The sequence below is a fragment of the Salmo salar genome, chromosome ssa09 (assembly GCF_905237065.1).
Source record: "Salmo salar chromosome ssa09, Ssal_v3.1, whole genome shotgun sequence".
In the NCBI taxonomy this organism is placed as follows: Eukaryota; Metazoa; Chordata; class Actinopteri; order Salmoniformes; family Salmonidae; genus Salmo; species Salmo salar.
The window spans coordinates 126,156,036-126,177,798 of NC_059450.1; the positions used below are offsets into that span (position 1 = coordinate 126,156,036).

The following is a 21,763-nucleotide window of genomic DNA, read 5'->3' on the forward strand; positions in this document are numbered from 1 at the left end:
CACCGAAACCCATGTCAGAATTCATTCTTCAAATGAGACGGGAGTTTGATATTTTTTGATTCACTTTCCTCAGGTGTGTTTGGTGTTTCCTCTGAGACATTGGTGCAGCTGGCTTCCAGGTTAAGCGAGCAGTGCGGCTTGGCAGGGTTGTGTTTCGGAAGTCACACGGCTCTCGACCTTCACCTCTCCCGAGTTCGTACATGAGTTGCAGTGATGGGACAAGACTGTAACTACCAGTTGGATATCCCGATATTCGGGGGGTAGATATTTGAGGGAGCATGCAATTGGCATGCTGACTGCAGGAATGTCCACCAGAGCTGTTGCCAGAGAATTTAACATTAATCTCTCTACCGTACCTCCTGAGTTAGACAACATTACAGCTCTCTGTCTCCTCATAACACTACCTCCTGAGTTAGACAACATTACAGCTCTCTGTCTCCCATACCACTACCTCCTGAGTTAGACAACATTACAGCTCTCTGTCTCCTCATACCACTACCTCCTGAGTTAGACAACATTACAGCTCTCTGTCTCCCCATTCCCACTACCTCCTGAGTTAGACAACATTACAGCTCTCTGTCTCCTCATACCACTACCTCCTGAGTTAGACAACCAATCATGTCACAACTGTATTTTCCATCTGTCTGCCCAATCATCAATACTGGTACTGTACATAACCTGAGGGTGTTGTTAATGATCTGACAATCAGCTCTGTTCATTCTCTCTCTCTCTCTCTCTCTCTCTCTCTCTCTCTCTCTCTCCACTTCTCTCTCCCTCTCTCACCCTCTCTGTGTATGTACAGCTTTATCATTATTAGGTTGTTACAGACAGGTTTGTGTTTGGTTGCCCTGTGTTTGTGCATGCAGTATGGTACACTAATGCAGACACTGCTAGACATCCTCCTCAGCACCAGCATATAGATGCTCATGTTGCTTACCAAATGGCACCTTATTTCCTACTGCACTACTTTTGTCCAGACCCTTATGCACTGGTCAAAAGTAGTGCACTATATAGGGAATAGGCTGCCATTACATTTGGGACACTCATCTGGAATACTCCACTGATTATGGGTGGAGGGGGTCTATAACTCTAAGCTACCCTGCATTGTCAAGAGAAAAGGGATTTTGCCACATAAACCTGTATGTATCTGCGTTATCAACAAGAATGTTGCTGAAAATCCTCGTGTCTGTCAGTGCAGTTAGTGCACTGAGGGGCTAGCAGTGTAATGACCGCCTGCACCACGCCCCTTGTTTCAGCGCATCTAGAGGGGAGGAGAGAAGATGAGAGAGGAGGGAGCATTCGCGAGGTGAGATGCTTGGTGCTTCCCTCGGAAGGCCTGCATGTCAATGAGGGACGGCCATCTGGAAATCACTGCTTAGGACACAGAAACCAGCTGCAGCTCTTGCAGCGTACACTTGCTCAATCACAGGGCAACAAAGGGACGGATGCTTTTTCTATCGCTCGGGCCATTATACTACACATATCAGCACTGACACAGTCTATTGGAGAGCTGCTATATGCAATTGCTAAAAATTGACGCGGTTGACTGCATCAGACTTCAATTAAAGGTAAGCAATTATTTGCCCAAAACATATTTTAAGATGCCATAATGTGTTCTTTCGTGTCATTTAACAATAGCTTGGGTTATATTGTCAGAAATGAATATGATCAAAACAAACATGACATTTGATTAGAATCACAGTGCCAATTGGGTGGTGGACGAAACTAGAGAGCATGACATGTGCGAGCGTGTTATAGCCTACAATCAGATTTTATGTCCCTCAGAAAGAGCTAGTATGTGACAAACTGCCCACAAACAGCAGAATTCTATCTGGCTAGCCAGCGGCGCTGTCACGCTGTCACCGGGGAGTTCATTCTGACTACTGCCACCGCTATAGCCTAACTGTCAGACTAGCTAGCTGCTAGCTAGTAGAACCGCACCTGCGGCGCTGTCCATTCAGCACCACTGAATGTCGGCCCTGTCCTCAGAGTTCATGCTAAAATCCAATTGATTCTACTCTCTCCAGTAGGCCTATATGGCATTCAACTAAAACTAAAGGATGGCTTGTTTATTCTGCAAAGGAAAATATGCTTGAGGTTAAAATGTTCTCGTCCATAATGCTCCCCTCCCTGATTTGTCTCTTTCTGTGTAACACCACTACAGTAATGGAGCTGGAGCACTTTGACGAGCGGGAGAAAGCCCAGAGAAACACCCGCAGAGGCTCCAGGAACAACGGGCTGCCGAGCCCCACTCACAGTGCCCACTGTAGCCTGTACAGGACCCGGACACTGCAGTCCCTGGCCTCGGAGAAGAAGGCCAAGAAGGTCCGCTTTTACCGCAACGGAGACCGCTACTTCAAAGGGATTGTCTACGCTATTTCCCAGGACAGGTTTCGGTCTATAGACGCCCTGTTAGCCGATCTGACCCGCTCCCTGTCAGATAATGTGAACTTGCCCCAGGGGGTCAGGACCATCTACTCTATTGACGGGACCAAGAAGATATTGGGCATGGAGCAGCTGGAGGAAGGTAAGCTAACCCTTAATAACCCTACCCTAAGGGATGGGATGGGACAGTATTGAGAAGCTAACCCTAAGGGATTGGATGGGACAGTATTGAGAAGCTAACCCTAAGGGATGGGATGAGACAGTATTGAGGCGCTAACCCTAAGGGATTGGATGGGACAGTATTGAGAAGCTAACCCTAAGGGATGGGATGAGACAGTATTGAGAAGCTAACCCTAAGGGATTGGATGGGACAGTATTGAGAAGCTAACCCTAAGGGATGGGATGAGACAGTATTGAGGCGCTAACCCTAAGGGATTGGATGGGACAGTATTGAGAAGCTAACCCTAAGGGATGGGGTGAGACAGTATTGAGAAGCTAACCCTAAGGGATTGGATGGGACAGTATTGAGGAGCTAAACTTAAGGGATTGGATGGGACAGTATTGAGAAGCTAACCCTAAGGGATTGGATGGGACAGTATTGAGAAGCTAACCCTAAGGGATGGGATGAGACAGTATTGAGAAGCTAACCCTAAGGGATTGGATGGGACAGTATTGAGAAGCTAACCCTAAGGGATGGGGTGAGACAGTATTGAGGCGCTAACCCTAAGGGATTGGATGGGACAGTATTGAGAAGCTAACCCTAAGGGATTGGATGGGACAGTATTGAGAAGCTAACCCTAAGGGATGGGATGGGACAGTATTGAGGAGCTAAACTTAAGGGATTGGATGGGACAGTATTGAGAAGCTAACCCTAAGGGATGGGATGAGACAGTATTGAGAAGCTAACCCTAAGGGATTGGATGGGACAGTATTGAGAAGCTAACCCTAAGGGATGGGGTGAGACAGTATTGAGAAGCTAACCCTAAGGGATTGGATGGGACAGTATTGAGGAGCTAAACTTAAGGGATTGGATGGGACAGTATTGAGAAGCTAACCCTAAGGGATGGGATGAGACAGTATTGAGAAGCTAACCCTAAGGGATGGGGTGAGACAGTATTGAGAAGCTAACCCTAAGGGATTGGATGGGACAGTATTGAGAAGCTAACCCTAAGGGATGGGATGGGACAGTATTGAGGAGCTAAACTTAAGGGATTGGATGGGACAGTATTGAGAAGCTAACCCTAAGGGATTGGATGGGACAGTATTGAGAAGCTAACCCTAAGGGATGGGATGAGACAGTATTGAGAAGCTAACCCTAAGGGATTGGATGGGACAGTATTGAGAAGCTAACCCTAAGGGATGGGATGAGACAGTATTGAGAAGCTAACCCTAAGGGATTGGATGGGACAGTATTGAGAAGCTAACCCTAAGGGATGGGATGAGACAGTATTGAGGCGCTAACCCTAAGGGATTGGATGGGACAGTATTGAAAAGCTAATCCTAAGGGATGAGATGAGACAGTATTGAGAAGCTAACCCTAAGGGATGGGATGAGACAGTATTGAGAAGCTAACCCTAACGGATGGGATGAGACAGTATTGAGGAGCTAACCCTAACGGATGGGACAGTAGAAGTCTAAGATCAAAATAAATTGTGAATTTGTCTGGGTTTCCCACTGTACAGTGAGTAACCTGCTCCAGTAGGCTGATAGGCAAATATATTTCCAGTAGGTCTGTAAACTCTATAATTGAAATCTCATAGCTGTTTCATTCCATGGTGCATGCAGTGAGGTGAGTCTATGGTTGCTGTGACCACGTAGGCCTATCTCTGAATGTTGCCTACCTGCAGGAGAGAGCTATGTGTGTGGCTCCATAGAGCCATACAGGAAGCTGGACTACACTAAGAATGTCAACCCCAACTGGTCAGTTGGGGTGAAGACAGCTGCCTCTGCACGTGGCCCCCCCTCCCTGGGCAGTGCCAAGGCTGGGGCCCCGGAGACCAGGGAGAGTAAGGACTTCATCCGGCCCAAACTGGTCACCATCATCCGGAGCGGGGTGAAGCCTCGTAAGGCCGTCCGCATCCTCCTCAACAAAAAGACGGCCCACTCCTTCGAACAGGTCCTCTCTGACATCACAGATGCCATCAAGATGGACTCTGGGGTCGTCAAGAGACTGTACACCGTGGACGGGAAGCTGGTAGGTTATGAATGACTGTTTTATTAGCGAAGTTAATGCCTGGTTCTCAGGCTTAGCTTTCCCCACAGACTCAGAGGTATGGGCTATAAGGTAATTAGCAGAGTTGGAAGTAGGTTTCTGGGCTCAGTCTGTTGTGTTTGACATCCTTTATTAACCAAGTCAGTAGGAGTTTCAGGAGCACAGTTTCACTGAGACATTTTCACACATTGACCAATGGATGATCTTTACATCTTTTTGAAATATAGCCTTTATGACCAGATGACTATATGGTATAAATCCCATGAACACAGCCCTTTAACACACAGAGTCCTGAACTCAGGATTACTAATCAAATTTCAAGTCAAATGTATTTATATAGCCCTTCTTACATCAGCTGATATCTCAAAGTGCTGTACAGAAACCCAGCCTATAACCCCAAACAGCAAGCAATGCAGGTGTAGAAGCACGGTGGCTAGGAAAAACTCCCTAGAAAGGCCAAAACCTAGGAAGAAACCTAGAGAGGAACCAGGCTATGAGGGGTGGCCAGTCCTCTTCTGGCTGTGCCAGGTGGAGATTTTAACAGAACATGGCCAAGATGTTCAAATGTTCATAAATGACCAGCATGGTCAAATAATAGTAATCACAGTGGTTGTCGAGGGTGCAACAGGTCAGCACGGCCAGGTGGACTGGGGACAGCAAGGAGTCATCATGCCAGGTAGTCCTGAGGCATGGTCCTGGGGCTCAGGTCCTCCGAGAGAGAGAAAGAAAGAAAGAGAGAAAGAGAGAATTAAAGAGAGCATACTTAAATTCACACAGGACACCAGATAAGACAGGAGAAATACTCCAGATATAAAAGACTAACCCTAGCCCCGACACATAAACTACTGCAGCATAAATACTGGATGCTGAGACAGGAGGGGTCAGGAGACACTGTGGCCCCATCCGATGATACCCCCGGACAGGGCCAAACAGGCAGGATATAAGGTATAACCCCACCCACTTTGCCAAAGCACAGCCCCCACACCACTAGAGGGATATCTTCAACCACCAACTTACCATCCTGAGACAAGGCCGAGTATAGCCCACAAAGATCTCCGCCATGGCACATCCCCGGGGGGGCGCCAACCCAGACAGGAAGACCACGTCAGTGACTCAACCCACTCAAGTGACGCACCCCTCCTAGGGACGGCATAGAAGAGCACCAGTAGGCCAGTGACTCAGCCCCTAGAGAGAGTAAATAGGAGAAGTGAATGAGAAAGATGCAAGCAGAGTTGGGAAACATGTTGTGTAGTTGTGATATGCCTATTAGTAGTCAGTCTCTCCTCTCTTATATAGGTTCTATCAAAGAAACTCCGATGTAGTTTTCCTTTTTTCTCTCCTGGACGGTTTCTATGGTGATCTGGTTGCCTGGGCTGGTTGCTATGGAACAGCCTCTGCGGCAGAGTGGTGCAGTGGGAATGTTGTGTGTGTGGCTCAGTGTTGCAGAACAGTATGTCAGTGCTATTGAAGAAGGCTAGAGAATGGTGCAGGGTACTCGTATGACCCAGACATGATCGGAGATAGTAGCTGTATATTCTATCATCAATATCATGCAGATGAAATGCATTCAGGGATTCATCTGTAATGTCTGCGGTTCATCCTGTTCATCCGGTTCAGTTTAACTTCACTGTCTCATTAAATAATTATGGTAGAATTAGAATGTATTGACAAGAGTTTTCCAGTCACACACTTGCGGGTCAATATCATTGTTTCTCCAGTTGTTGGTTTATGAGGCCAATATGCTCTCTGTGCTGCTAAGTGAAACTAATGGATTTTAGGGTTGGACTATAGAGTACAGTTCTATACAGTGGGTATCAAGGTTGGGCTATAGAGTACAGTTTTATACAGTGGGTATCATGGTTGGGCTATAGAGTACAGGGTTGGGCTATAGAGTACAGTTCTATACAGTGGGTATCAGGGTTGGGCTATAGAGTACAGTTCTATACAGTGGGTATCAGGGTTGGGCTATAGAGTACAGTTCTATACAGTGGGTATCAGGGTTGGGCTATATAGTACAGTTCTATACAGTGGCTATCATGGTTGGGCTATAGAGTACAGTTCTATACAGTGGGTATCAGGGTTGGGCTATAGAGTACAGTTCTATACAGTGGGTATCAGGGTTGGTCTACTATACTATACAGTGCTTGGCAACTCTGTCTGACTGGTGTTTCACTGTTAGGCGTGTGTGTGTGTGCCTGTTGACCTTGATTGGGCCTCTCATTGGTGATTGTGCAATCAATCCACACACACACACACGCTCGCGCGGCGCGCCTCACAGATGTGGTAGAGATGTCACTGCTGCCTGAGGTTTATTGCCTGTCGATGTTTGGCTTCAGCACCTCTCGTCTCCTAACATGGATGGACAGATCAGATGATGCTGTTGTGTTATTACTGTTATAGCTGTGTTATTGCTGTCTTATTACTGTGCTATTACTGCACAGTAAAGCAATTCCTTTTACTGGGAAAGGGACTCTGCCGTTGTTCAGACAGTGCCAGACAAGGATCGTGATTCAATCCGATCGCGACTGTCAACAATGTGCAATTTAAAAGCAATTTCTAAATGAGCCGGTCTACAGCGTTTACTACAAATGCAACATCTGCAAACGTGGTGACATTGCCTTTAAAAACCTAATTGTTGACAGCGTTTTACAGATTGAATCCCGGCCTAGCACTAAAAAGTTTTCTGAACATCAGCTGTGAAGTTGAACTGTTGACGTGATCTGTCTGGGGTGAAAATACAGCCACTTATGGCTGAGAATACTGGACTAATGTGAGTACTGTAAGCTGAGTGATGAATTGAGCGTTGCTTCATGTAGTGTTGCTAAGTGTCTGACTCCACAGTAACTGTGGGTTAGGGAGCTTCTACAGGACAGTAATGGAGCTATATACAGTTGTGCTGACTTGCAGCTCGGAAGCCAGTCATAATTTATCTCCTCCACTGCAGCTGCAGGCTTATGTCCTAAATGATACCCTATTCCCTATATAGTGCACTACTTTTAATTTGGGAATAGGGTGCCATTTGGGATGCAGCTGTAGTAATATAGCAGCCTGCTGGAACTCTGCTCAGCTCTTCATAAACACCCAGTGAGATTTACATACTGGTTATTGGCTAATTTCAGATATCCAGACGCATAGTGGTATGATTACTTAGTCTGTTTGATTAGTGTTACAGTAAGTTAATATTCTGTTACTGATTGCTCATGTAATCATATTCAACCTGACTACTTGTATCTGTTATTGATATGAATACATTCCCCATGTTGACATACTGTAGCAGTCTGTCTAATGTCTCTCAATAATGAATGAACAGATCTAAGACAGATACTAGCCTGCCAATAGGCTTTCTTTGAAACATTACATTTAAATAATTTAGCAGACACTCTTAATTAGGGTTAAGTGCCTTGCTTAAGGGCACAACAGATTTTTTACCTAGGCGGCTCCGGGACTCAAACCAGCAACCTTTCGGTTACTAGCCCAACACCCTTAACTGCTAGGCTACCTCCTGCCGTACAGCCTGTCAGTTGCTTGTCTTTGAAAAAGTCTGTCTCTGAAACAGCCTGTCTCTGGAAAGACTGTCTCTGAGTGGGAGGCATTTAATTCCAGTGGGAATGTTGTAAGTATGAGTCAGTATTTTTTGTGTACATCCATTAGGACAGCATGCTTTACTTTAGGCCTATATGACTGTCTGGGGGAGGGAGGGAGGAGAAGGCAGGGAGGGTGAAGATGGGGTGGGGAGGGTGAAGACGGGGAGGGGGAGAGGAGGTGGGGGTCAGGGAGCGAGGAGGAGGGATATGGGGGAGGGGTGAGGAGGTGGGAGAAGTAGGGAGGGGGTGAGAGGAGAGGGCGAGGTGGGGAAGTTGAGGACGGAGAGGAGGTGGGGAGGAGGGGGTATTTTTTATATATATATTTTTTTATTAGGATCCCCATTAGCTGTTACGAAAGCAGCAGCTACTCTTCCTGGGTTCCACACAAAACATGAAACATGACATATTACAGAACATTAATAGACAAGAACAGCTCAAGGACAGAACTCCATCAATTTTAAAAAGGCACACGTAGCCTACATATCAAAACATACACAAAAACTATCTAGGCACAGGGCGGCAGTGTAGCCTAGTGGTTAGAGTGTTGGACTAGTAACCGAAAGGTTGCAAGATCGAATCCCCGAGCTGACAAGGTACAAATCTATTGCTCTACCCCTGAACAAGGCAGTTAACCCACTGTCTCTAGGCTGTCATTGAAAATAAGAATGTGTTGTTAACTGACTTGCCTAGTTAAATAGGGGCATTGTGTTGCTTTATCTGTTTTTTGAAACCATGTTCATTTTGAGCAATTTGAGATGGAACAGAGTTCCATGCAATAATGGCTCAATATAATACTGTACGCTTTCTTGAATTTGTTCTGGATTTGGGGACTGTGAAAAGACCCCTGGTGGCATGTCTGGTGGGGTAAGTGTGTGTGTCAGAGCTGTTGACTATACAAACATTTTGGAATTTTCAGCACATTGTTTCTTATAAAGTGATGCAGTCAGTCTCTTCTCAACTCTTAGCCAAGAGAGACGGGCATGCATAGTATTAATATTAGACCTCTGATTACAATGACGAGCAAGACGTACCACTCTGTTCGGGGCCAGCTGCAGCCTAACTAGGTCTTTTCTTGCAGCATTCGACCACACAACTGAATAATAATCAAGATAAGACAAAACTAGAGCCTGCAGGATTTGCTTTTTGTAGTGTGGTGTCAAAAAAGCAGAGCATATCTTAATTACGGACAGACCTCTCCCCATCTTTACAATCTATACGTTTTGACCATGACAGTTTACAATCTAAGTTAACACCAAGTAATTCAGTCTCCTCAACTTGTTCAACAGCCACACCATTCATTACCAGATTCAGCTGAGGTCTAGAACTTAGGGAATGATTTGTACCAAATACTATGCTCTTCGTTTTAGAGATGGTCAAAACCAGTTTATTACTGGCCACCCATTCCAAAACAGACTGCAACTCTTTGTCAAGGGTTTCAGTGACTTCATTAGCTGTGGTTGTTGATGCATATATGGTTGAATCATCAGCATGCATGGACACACATGCTTTGTTTAATGCCAGTGGCAGGTCATTGGTAAAAATATTAAATAGTAGAGGGCCTAGAAGCTGCCCTGCGGTACACCACACTTTACACGTTTGACATTAGAGAAGATTACATTAAAGAAAACACTGAGTTCTATTAGATAGATAGCTCTGAATCCACAATATGGCAGAGGTTTAAAAGCGCTAACACATATGTTTTCTCAACAACAGGTTATGGTCAATAATGTCAAAGGCTGCACTGAAATCTAACAGCACAGCTCCCACAATCTTATTATCAATTTCTTTCAACCAATCATCAGTCATCTGTGTCAGTGCAGTACATGTTGAATGCCCTTCTATATAAGCATGCTGAAGTCTGTTGTTAATTTGTTTACAGAGAAATGGCATTGTATTCGGTCAAACACAATTTTTTCCAACAGTTTGCTAAGAGCTGGCAGCAAGCGGATAGGTCTGCTGTTAGAAACAGTAAAGGCCACTTTACTACTCTTGGGTAGCGGAATGACTTTGGCTTCCCTCCAGGCCTGAGGACAAAGACTTTACACTAGGCTCAGATTAAAGATATGACAGATAGGCTATAGAGTCAGCTACCATCCTCAGCATCTCTCCATCTAAGTTGTCAATGCCAGGAGGTTTGTCATTATTGATCGATAACAATAATTTCTCCACCTCTCCCACACTAACTTTACAAAATTCAAACTTACAATGCTTTTTCAATTTTTCATTTTTTAATGCATGAGTATGATGGCTCACTGTTCATTGTTGGCATTTCCATTCTAAGTCTGTCCACTTTGCTAATGAAATAATAATTAAAATATTTGGCAACATCAAATGGTTTTGTGATGAATAAGCCACCTGATTAGATAAAACATGGAGTTGAATTTGTCTTTCTGCCCATAATTTCATTTAAAGTACTCCAAAGGGTTTTTCCATCATTCTTTATACCATTGATCTTGGCTTCATATTACAGTTTAATCTTCTTTTTGTTGAGTTTAGTCACAGCATTTCTCAATTTGCGGTAAGTCAGCTAGTCAGATGTGCAGCCAGAATTATTAGCCACTCCTTTTTCCCCATCTCTTTCAACCATACAGTTTTTCAATTCCTCCTCAATCCATGGAGTCTTAACAGTTCTAACAGTTAGGGGGCAGGGCGAGCAGGGAGAGTGGAGGGATACGGAGGGGGTGAGGAGGTGGGAGAAGCGGGGAGTGAGTAGGGGGAGAGATAAAGGGAAGGGGAAGAAGAGAGGATAGGGAGGAATGCGGGAAGGGGGAGAGAGGAGGGGGAGGGATACAGGGAAGGGGGAGAGGAGGGGGATACAGGGAAGGGTGAGAGAGGAGGGGGTGCAGGGAAGGGGGAGGGATAAAGGGAAGGTGGGAGAGAGGAGTGGGAGGGACACGGGGAGGGAGGACAAAGACTTTCTTCTAGGCTCAGATTAAACGGGGAAGGCGAGGAAGTACTGTTAAGAGAGAGATAGACCCAGTCTGTTAGTCTCTGTACCAGACCTATTTGTGCTATCATTCTAATCCTTGCCACTCCTTGTCATAGGTCAAACACCATCAGAAGTGTGGCATATGACAAGGAGTGGCAATGATTGGAATGATAGCACAAACAGGTCTGGTACCCAGGCTACCTGTCTGTGTCATATCAATAATGAATAAGTCATGTGAAGACTAGTTATTTGTGGTATCCATGTTCCAGGTGACTGACACTGTCTAACTGTCGGTCTTTTCCAGGTGACATGCCTTCAGGACTTCTTTGGTGATGATGACATCTTTATGGCCTGTGGTCCAGAGAAGTTTCGCTACCAAGATGACTTCCTCTTAGATGAGAGTGGTGAGATAGTTATGATAACAGTACAATAACATTTAAATTAGAATGTCACGGGAGTAATTAGTGTGTGTGTGTGTGTGTGTGTGTGTGTGTGTGTGTGTGTGTGTGTGTGTGTGTGTGTGTGTGTGTGTGTGTGTGTGTGTGTGTGTGTGTGTGTGTGTGTGTGTGTGTGTATAGGTGTGTGTGTGTGTATAGGTGTGTGTGTGTGTGTGATATCTGACCGTGTGTCCTCTCCCTCCAGAGTGTAGGGTGGTGAAGTCGACGTCATACGGTCGGATCTCCTCTCTGCTGGGACGCTACTCACCCAGAGGAGGAGGCTCACGCCGAAGCTCAGGTTCAGGTATGGCCCTGTGAGTGTGTGTCTGTTTTTGTGCATGCGTGCGTGGGTGCATAAGTCACCTGCAGAATCAACATCTGTATTTTTTTTGCAATGTGTGTTTGCCCTTCTTATCAGCAACCAACTGAATGAGCAGTGTCTTTCTCTGACCTCTAACCTCTTGTGTCTGTACTGTAGCCAATGGGACAGCAGGCAGTCAGCTGTCGACTCCTCGCTCAGGGAAGTCCCCCAGCCCGTCTCCTACCAGTCCTGCCAGCCTCCAACGACGCAGGGTAGGACCACACAATGCTTTACTAATATAATCACAACGCTTTATTAACATAAGCCTATATTCAATCGGATCAAGCGTTAACCGGTTATAGCTGGCACCCACATAGCTGATGTTTTGGGCGGTATTGGAGGTGTAACTGCATTGGAGCTGTCAAATCGGTGAGCAGCTGCTCTTGATCATTGTCACAAAGTCACACACGTCCCACTCCCATTAGAAGCTCAGAATGAGAAAGTGTAGGCTATAGCCTACAGAAATAATGACGCTGAAATTGAAAATCATTAAACATAATAATGAGGATTTCTATCAGCCTAATCAAGGTGTAGATTACATCTCACATTCCAGTGTTTGAACTTGTAAACAAGGCTGCATGGGATTTCTCTTAATGCAACTCCATGCAGCCAAGAGCAAAGTCCCCTTTCGGTATAATTCTAGGAGTCACTTGTAGATTTGACAGCTCTAACGCAGTTCCACCTCCGACACCGCCAACAACACCACTATGCGGATGTCGGCTAAAACGGATCTGATTGAACAGAGACCATAGTATCCTACAGATAGTCTATAGATAGTCCCCTATATATAGTCCCCTATAGAGTCCCCTATAGAGAGCCCCCTATATGTGAAATGTCAGAATAATAGTAGAGAGAATGATTTATTTCAGCTTTTATTTCTTTCATCGCATTCCTAGTGGGCCAGAAGTTTACATACACTCAATTAGTATTTGGTATCATTGCCTTTAAATTGTTTAACTTGGGTCAAACGTTTTGGGTAGCCTTCCACAAGCTTCCCACATAAGTTGGGTGAATTCTGGCCCATTCCTCCTGACAGAGCTGGTGTGAGTCAGGTTTGTAGGCCTCCTTGCTCGCACACACTTTTTCTGTTCTGCCCACACATTTTCTATAGGGTTGAGGTCAGGGCATTGTGATGGCCACTCCAATACCTTGACTTTGTTGTCCTTAAGCCATTTTGCCACAAGTTTGGAAGTATGCTTGGGGTGATTGTCCATTTTAACTTCCTGACTGATGTCTTGAGATGTTGCTTCAATATATCCACAACATTTTTCTGCCTCATGATGCCATCTATTTTGTGAAGTGCACCAGACCCTCCTGCAGCAAAGCACCCCCACAACATGATGCTGCCACCCCCCGTACTTCATGGTTGGGATGGTGTTCTTCAGCTTGCAAGCCTCCCCCTTTTTCCTCCAAACATAACAATGGTCATTATGGCCGAACAGTTCCATTTTTTTTCATCAGACCAAAGGACATTTCTCCAAAAGTACGATCTTTGCCCCCATGTGCAGTTGCAAACCGTAGTCTGGCTTTTTTATGGTGGTTTAGGCGCAGTGGCTTCTTCCTTGCTGAGCGGCCTTTCAGGTTATGTTGATATAGGACTCGTTTTACTGTAGCTATAGATATTTTTGTACCCGTTTCCTCCAGCATCTTCACAAGGTCCTTTGCTGTTGTTCTGGGATTGATTTGCACTTTTCGCACCAAAGTACGCTCATCTCTAGGAGACAGAATGCATCTCCTTCCTGAGCGGTATGACAGCTGCGTGGTCCCATGGTGTTTATACTTGTGTACTATTGTTTGTACAGATGAACGTGGTACCTTCAGGCATTTGGAAATTGCTCCCAAGGATGAACCAGACTTGTGGAGTTCTACAATAGTTTTTCTGAGGTATTAGCAGATTTCTTTTGATTTTCCCATGATGTCAAGCAAAGAGGAACTGAATTTGAATGTAGGCCTTGAAATACATCCACAGGTACACCTCCAATTGACTCAAATTATGTCAATTAGCCTATCAGAAGCTTCTAAAGCCATGACATCATTTTCTGGAATTTTCCAAGCTGTTTAAATGCACAGTCAACTTAGTGTATGTAAACTTTTGACCCACTGGAATTGTGATACAGTGAATTTTAAGTGAAATAATGTGTCTGTAAACAATTGTTGGAAACATTACTTGTGTCATGCACAAAGTAGATGTCCTAACCGACTTTCCAAAACTGTAGTTTGTTAACAAGAAATTTGTGGAGTATGTAAACTTCCGACTTCAACTGTATATAGTCCCTTATAGAGAGTCCCCTATATATAGTCCCATATATATAGTCCCCTATAGATAGTCTCATATAGATAGTCCCCTATAGATAGTCCTATATAGATAGTCCCCTATATATAGTTCCATATATATAGTCCCCTATAGATAGTCCCCTATAGAGAGTCCCCTATATATAGTCCCCTATATATAGTCCCCTATATATTGTCCCCTATATATAATCCTCCATTGATAGTCCCCTATTGATAGTCCCTTATAGATAGTCCCTTATAGATAGTCCCCCAGAGATAGTCTATAGATGCCCAAACTGTCAACATCCATGTGTTCAAAAAGCATATATGATCTCTCCCTCTCTCAGGGGTCCCAACACAGTGGCTCGTCCCTGTCTCTAGCCTCCACCAAGGTGTGTAGTTCCATGGATGAGGGAGACGGAGCAGGTAGTGAAGGTAGGAGAGAGGACATACTGTATACATGTTTAAGGGCAGCCTTCCCATTGACCATGCTCTAGAAGGCGTTGGTAGCGTCCCAAACTGCACCCTATTCCCTTTATAGTGCACTGCTTTTGACCAGTGCAGAAAAAAAGTCAGTAAACAAAGTAAGTAAAAGTAGTGCACTGTATAGGCGATAGGGTGCCTATGGGACAGAGACTTAGTCCTAGATTCAATCCATAACGCAGAAGATCAGCACTATATCGCGACTGACATTTAAAGGCAATGTTCCCACGTTCACGGAAACTGCATTTATGGTAAACGCTGCATTTGTCGGCTGAATTGGAAATTACCTTTAAATGTAAATTGCGCTATAGCACTGATCTTCCTCGATACAGATTTAATTTTGCCATTATTAATCTGGGGACTGTGGAGTGGAGAGTGCAGTAGCAGACATGACCGAACTCTCCTGTTTGCCTGGTTTGATAGCGGAGCTGAACCTGCTGAGTGATGAGTGTCCCTCCGTCCCTCCGTCCATCGCTGAGAGGTACAAGGTGGGGAGGACTTTAGGTGACGGTACCTTTGCTGTGGTCAGAGAGTGTGTGGAGAGATGTACCGGCAGAGAATACGCCCTGAAGATCATCAACAAAGGCAAATGTAGGGGAAAGGTGAGAACTACTCCTGTATCGGCCCAGTTATACCGAAAGCTACAGAGTAGTAAGGAATCGCAGAGCTCTCTTTTTGTGGGTGTATCTTCAGAACACATCACATTCGCTAATGCCTATCAAGCAGGATGTCAAAGTGAGCTAGTGAGACCCTACCTCTTCCGATTGGTTATCGAGGGGTCGCGCCACTGTCAATTTGCATTAACATGGGACTTGCTCAGCTCATAGTAGCTGACTGTTAAGTCGCTGAATATTTCCTTGTGTATCCTCCCCCCATTGAAAATGAATGCATGGTCTCCAGTAGTTTGATAGTAGTAGTAGTATTATATTATTATTACCTGTACTACAGTACTATTAAGAATACTATTAATACTTGTTGTTATTCCCCAGGAGCACATGATCCAGAACGAGGTGTCCATCCTCCGTCGTGTCAAACACCCCAACATCGTTCTACTGATTGAGGAAATGGACACCTACAGCGAGCTTTACCTAGTCATGGAGCTGGTCAAGGTGAGTTGGCAGGACAGCGAGAAGAACAGTAGATTTTGGAGACAGGTTTATTGAGGGATACAGAGAGGAAAGGGCACAGACAGTGGGCTGAGTGGTCCGGAGCTTAGACCCTGGCAAGCTGCTCAAGATGCGCTGTACCTGGTCATGCGTTTCATAGATTACACCCTGTTATGGGATAGAGTCATGTAGGTCAACACTGTTCATTACAACTCTGCGTGTTGTGAGGTATAATGTGTGTATCGGTCCACAGGGGGGTGACCTGTTTGATGCCATCACTTCCTCTAGTAAATACACAGAGAGAGATGCTAGTGGGATGCTTTATAACCTGGCCAGTGCCATCAAGTACCTGCACAGCCTCAACATCGTGCACAGAGACATCAAACCTGAGAACCTGCTGGTGAGTGTGCGTGCGTGTGTGTGTGTGTATTATGTTTTTGTGTGTTTGTTTATTTCTGTTTATATCTAGCCGGGATTCAAGGTGTGTTAAAGTGCGGCACACCATACAATGCACCTTTTAAACCCCTGACGTTCAGGGAGATCGCATTCAGGGAAAATGCTGCGCATGTCGACTCAACCATAAATGACCTTTAAAAGTCTGTAACGCGCCCTCCATTGAATCCCGGCCTATGCTTCACTGTATGTCCCAGGTGTATGAGCATCAGGATGGTAGTAAGTCTCTGAAGTTGGGGGACTTTGGCTTGGCTAGCCTGGTGGATGGACTCCTCTACCTGGTCTGTGGCACCCCCACCTATGTAGCACCTGAGATCATCGCAGAGACAGGGTACGTCTATGTGTTACAGGTGTGTGTTGTCCTCTGACAGGTGTGTGTGTTGTCATCTAACAGGTGTGTGTGTTGTCCTCTGACAGGTGTGTGTGTTGTCCTCTGACAGGTGTGTGTGTTGTCCTCTGACAGGTGTGTGTATTGTCCTCTGACAGGTGTGTGTATTGTCATCTAAGAGGTGTGTGTGTTGTCCCGACAGGTATGGGCTGAAGGTTGATATCTGGGCAGCTGGAGTGATCACATACATCCTGCTGTGTGGCTTCCCTCCCTTCAGTGGGTCAGTACTGTTCTATGTCTGATTTGTCATAGGCCGGGATTGAATCCCAGGCACGCTCTAGCTCAGCGCACTAGACAACCGACAATAAGCTGTTTAAAGGCATTTTCCCATATGTTTGCAGAGATTGCATTCATAGTAAAAGCTTCTGATGTCGGCTGAAGTGTAAATTACCCTTTAAAGTCAGTTTTAGTGTGCTGCTCATGGTATTTCAGTATACCCAGATAGAAAATCACATTATAATACTGATGATAATTACTTGCTTTCATGTGTTTGTCCAGGAGCAGTGAGGACCAGGAGATTCTGTTGGACCAGATTCTAACGGGACAATTAGACTTCCCTTCACCGTCCTGGGACAACGTGTCTGTCACTGCTAAGGTTGGTCTATGGTTCTATCCCTGCACTTAGTGACAAATGTTTGTAAAAAAAGAAATACAAATAAACAAGTTGATTGATTTATTGTAGGAGCTGATTACTGGGATGCTGCAGGTGAAGGTGGAACAGAGATACACAGCTCTGCAGGTTCTGGATCACCCCTGGGTCAATGTGAGTACCTAAAACATACTACCTAAAACATACTACCTAAAACATACTACCTAAAACATAGTACCTAAAACACTGTACCTAAAACATACTACCTAAAACATAGAACATAAAACATAATACCTAAAACATACTGCCTAAAACATACTGCCTAAAACATGGTACCTAAAACATACTACCTAAAACATACTACCTAAAACATAGTACCTAAAACATAGTACCTAAAACATACTGCCTAAAACATACTGCCTAAAACATGGTACCTAAAACATACTACCTAAAACATACTACCTAAAACACACTACCTAAAACATACTACCTGAAACATACTACATAAACATACTACCTAAAACATACTACATAGAACATACATATGGTAGGTCTAGTCTGTCTGTCTGTGTGTGTGTTCCTTGACCAGCTCTATCAGAGGTTCTGTCTGTGTTCCAGGATGATGGGCGATTAGTGAACGACCAGCAGCTCTCTGTGGCTGGGAAGATTAAGAAACACTTCAACACTGGTCCTAAAGCCTGCAGCACCACTGCTGGAGTGTCTGTTATCACAGTAGGGACACACACACCATCACACCACACCATCACACCACACCATCACACACTGTTATTATCACAGTAAGGATCCCCCTTAGTCATTCTTACTCAAGGCTGTGTAGGTGTTTACGACTGTTCAGAATGTGTACAGCCCAAAACATTAGGTTCTTCACATGTAACCCTAACATCTAATGCATGCCCTCTTATCCCTCCTCTCTCTCTGCCTCTCTCCCTCCTCTCTCTCTGCCTCTCTCTCTCCTCTCGCTCTGCCTCTCTCTCGCTCCTGTCTCTGATTCTCTCTATTTGCCCTTCTCTCCCCATGTCTCTCTGCCTCTCTCCTTTTGTCCTCTTTCTCCCCCCTCCTCTCTCCCCCTCTCTCTGCCTCTCTCCCTCCTCTCTCTCTGATTCTCTCTATTTGCCCTTCTCTCCCCCTCTCTCTCTGCCTCTCTCTCTTTGTCCTCTCTCTCCCTCCTCTCTCCCTCCCCCCTTCTCTCTCCCCTCTCCCTCTCAGACCACCCCTCTTGATAAGGAGCAGCAGGATTTCAGACTAAGACACCAGCAGGATGTGAGGTTGAAGCCCCGCCCTGGCCCCCAACCAACTGGCTTCCCCACCAGTGCCAGACAAAGCTCTGCCCACAGCTCCAATAACCCTGCCCTCTCTCCCACTGACTTTACCTCAGAGTCAGAAGATTACTCCCCCAGCCCCTCCCCCACCTCTCCTAGCTCCGCTGACACCGTCCGCTCCCCCACCTCCCCCTTCTAGACCCCGAAGGAAGAGAGAGGGGAGAGGAGGATGGAGAGAGACAGAGGAAGGACAGGGGCACGTATCCCTGTACTAACACTAACCCATGTCCCTGTATTCACGACAACAGTCTGTCAAGATGCCTGCCAATTACTTAAACATTGATTTGTCATTCCGGCTACAGTGTCAGTTAACCCTAAGATACACTGGGGTCAGAGCCATGCATAGAGATCAGTTAGGGTGGGGTTAGCGTTAAAGGGTAGAGGTTAGGGTCAAGGTTAAAGGTGTATTCTGGATGGGTTCTGCTCTGGCCCTGAGAGGTTACTAAGGCAGAGAATCTGTATCTCCATATCTTTTTAAGACACCACACAGACATACAATAGTTAAGCCTTATTTCAGCAAATACTGAATAATGGTCCACTGAGGTCCCCTGGTGTTGGGAGGTGAGTACTGCAGGCCAACCAACCTGCTAACAGGACAGCACTGCAACACAACTAACCTACAGATCAAAATCTTCCATTTAACTTGACGGGACCTCATACGCCCTAAATAGGGCATCTTAAGTATTTATGTGATTAAACATACATTTTGAAAATAATAATAATAATAATGACTTTGGGTCCTTGAAAAGCGCTATAAAAACAAAATACCATGTATTATTCTTCATTTTGAAAATGTATGCATCAAGTTAGGTATCTATTTGTGTGAAGTTATATTGCACCCAATTCATTACAACTTGTACAGTTAAGTGAAAAGATGTAATCTCAGCTTTAGAATGTTCAATAAGACATGCTGTATGATGCATGTAATGTGAAGATATAATCTATGTGTGTCTAGAAGGACATGTGGCTACAGTCATGTCCACTCCAGTCCATTTTTCTTTATCAAACTATCTAGTGTTCAGCTATTCTGTAGTTCTTGGTGCTGTTGTAGACATAATATACTACACACTTTACAGAGGACCAGAGAGGGGAGCTAGAAGCTATCCAGGCATTCTGCTATACCATATGGATTGGTTGATTGATTGTGTTATTGTCCATGACTGTTATGCCAGTGTGCCAGTTCATGTAGAGTCCTCATTTAATGGACTATGAAAAGGGTTGTGTATTTGGTAGAGTATTAACAGCCATTTTCATGGCTTTTTATTATTGTAAAAAATTGGCCCTGTTTCAGTTAATATGTTAATATGTTGATAGTAAAATAATTACCTATTTAAAGTATGATTATTGGCCTGAACACAATGGATCAAGTGCAATTAAGTTCTGGATCTCTTACCAACATTAGGCAGCACAGACTTTTTCAAGCTATTGTTAACTATAAACAATCCATACATTGTGAATGTATGTCAGAACAGAGGTGTTATGGCGGTGGCTGTCAGAGCCGCCTGAGTTTTCAGCTTGCTGTGTGTAAGCCAGGGGTTGGAACCGGTTCAGGGAACAGAACTGAAAACCTGAAAATCATGCAGTTCAAAACGAGTTGCCCAGCACTTCAAGCCTCCTCCACCCTCTCACTCTCTCCCCAACCGCAACATTTCAGTCACATCTCACTCCCTACAATTGTCTGTCCAATGCATGTAAACAACTATCGCTTGCCCGCTCCATAGCAAGCTGCTATATCCGCACTGATTGGTAAAGTCATTTAATGTTGAGTTAAATGTTTAAAAAAAACTATGATTGCAGAGGTTTAAAAAGGAACAGAAAGGAACGATATAAACTGCTACTAGTTTGGGGGTTCAAACCGGTTCAGAACTTTATTTTGCTGGTCAGAACAATGGAACTGAACAAAAAAAATGGTTCTGTTAATAACGATACAATTGGAAAATAATTTTGGTTCCATCCCCTGGTGTAAGCACAGTGAGTTGGCAGGTCTAGAGAGAGAAGCACAGTGAGTTGGCAGGTCTAGAGAGAGAAGCACAGTGAGTTAACAGGTCTAGAGAGAGAAGCACAGTGAGTTAACAGGTCTAGAGAGAGAAGCACAGTGAGTTGGCAGGTCTAGAGAGAGAAGCACAGTGAGTTGGCAGATCTAGAGAGAGAAGCACAGTGAGTTGGCAGATCTAGAGAGAGAAGCACAGTGAGTTGGCAGGTCTAGAAAGAGAAGCACAGTGATTCAGATAGGTCTAGAGAGAGAAGCGGAGTGATTCAGACAGGTCTAGAGAGAGAAGCGCAGTGATTCAGACAGGTCTAGAGAGAGAAGCACAGTAATTCAGACAGGTCTAGAGAGAGAAGCAAAACGCACAAGAGAAACATGAGATGATTGCTGTGTGGAACACTTGTTTGTCCTCTAGGACACCGAGTTTTAATCATAGAAACAGAGTAAGTGTATCTATCTGCTGAATGTAATTGTCCAAATTTCTATTGTGAGAGAATTAAAAAGTACAGATTGAAAGTATGTTGCTATGCAAAATATGTATTGATACCCAATGATATGTAAGATTTAGTGACTACATGTGAAGCCAATTTGATCGGGATTCATCACCAGTAGCACGTTTTTTTGCCTGATGATGGTAGGGAATGGTCATTGTTCCTGTATAGCAACCCTTTAACAGTGGTCATCACCAAGCCAATCCTGTGAATAAACCACTTCCTCAATCTGAGAGCCTGTTCATTGTGCTGCGTCGTTCCAGGGGGAGTACAGTAGGACAATCTGGGATTTACGAACAGCAACCACAGCTGCAGCAATAACAACATCCAGCCAGTAGATGGCAGTATAGGATAATCTGTACCAGATCTAGAAGATAGTGATAAGACAACAACCACATGCATGTTGAGTTTCCACTATTGAGATACCTTCTAAGTGCATGGGGTCTTATTCGATTTTTTGTTGTTTAAGATATGAGTAATATACATATAGATTTTTCTATTGGGGCGGCAGGTAGCCTAGTGGTTAGAGCGTTTGACTAGTAACCGGAAGGCTGCAAGATCGAATCCCTGAGCTGACAAGGTAAAAATCTGTTGTTCTGCCCCTGAACAAGGCAGTTAACCCACTGTTCTTAGGCCGTCATTGTAAATAAGAATTTGTTCTTAACTGACTTGCCTGGTTATAATTCTATATGTCAGAATATTAGAAAAACATACTACTAGTTGAGTTCAAACTGCTATAAATGTGAA

The 21,763-nt window shown here is 44.6% G+C and overlaps 1 protein-coding gene across 2 annotated transcripts; it reads left to right on the forward strand.

The window, feature by feature from the left end:
• Positions 1–1,125: 1,125 nt before the first annotated feature.
• LOC106612896 (serine/threonine-protein kinase DCLK1) lies at positions 1,126–21,249 on the forward strand. 2 transcript variants are annotated; one of them, XM_014214543.2, is made up of 16 exons: positions 1,126–1,568; positions 2,165–2,527; positions 4,233–4,579; positions 11,415–11,514; positions 11,753–11,851; positions 12,026–12,120; positions 14,527–14,614; positions 15,086–15,264; positions 15,652–15,771; positions 16,022–16,168; positions 16,419–16,552; positions 16,752–16,829; positions 17,114–17,204; positions 17,292–17,372; positions 17,817–17,930; positions 18,426–21,249. In XM_014214543.2, exons 2-16 carry the CDS (start codon positions 2,167–2,169, stop codon positions 18,675–18,677), a joined length of 2,286 nt encoding a protein of 761 aa, XP_014070018.2. In that variant the 5' UTR covers positions 1,126–1,568; positions 2,165–2,166; the 3' UTR covers positions 18,678–21,249. The 2 variants fall into 2 exon arrangements, with proteins under 2 accessions (XP_014070018.2, XP_014070017.2); XM_014214542.2 differs by having other exon boundaries at positions 1,127–1,568; positions 17,108–17,204.
• Positions 21,250–21,763: the final 514 nt, after the last annotated feature.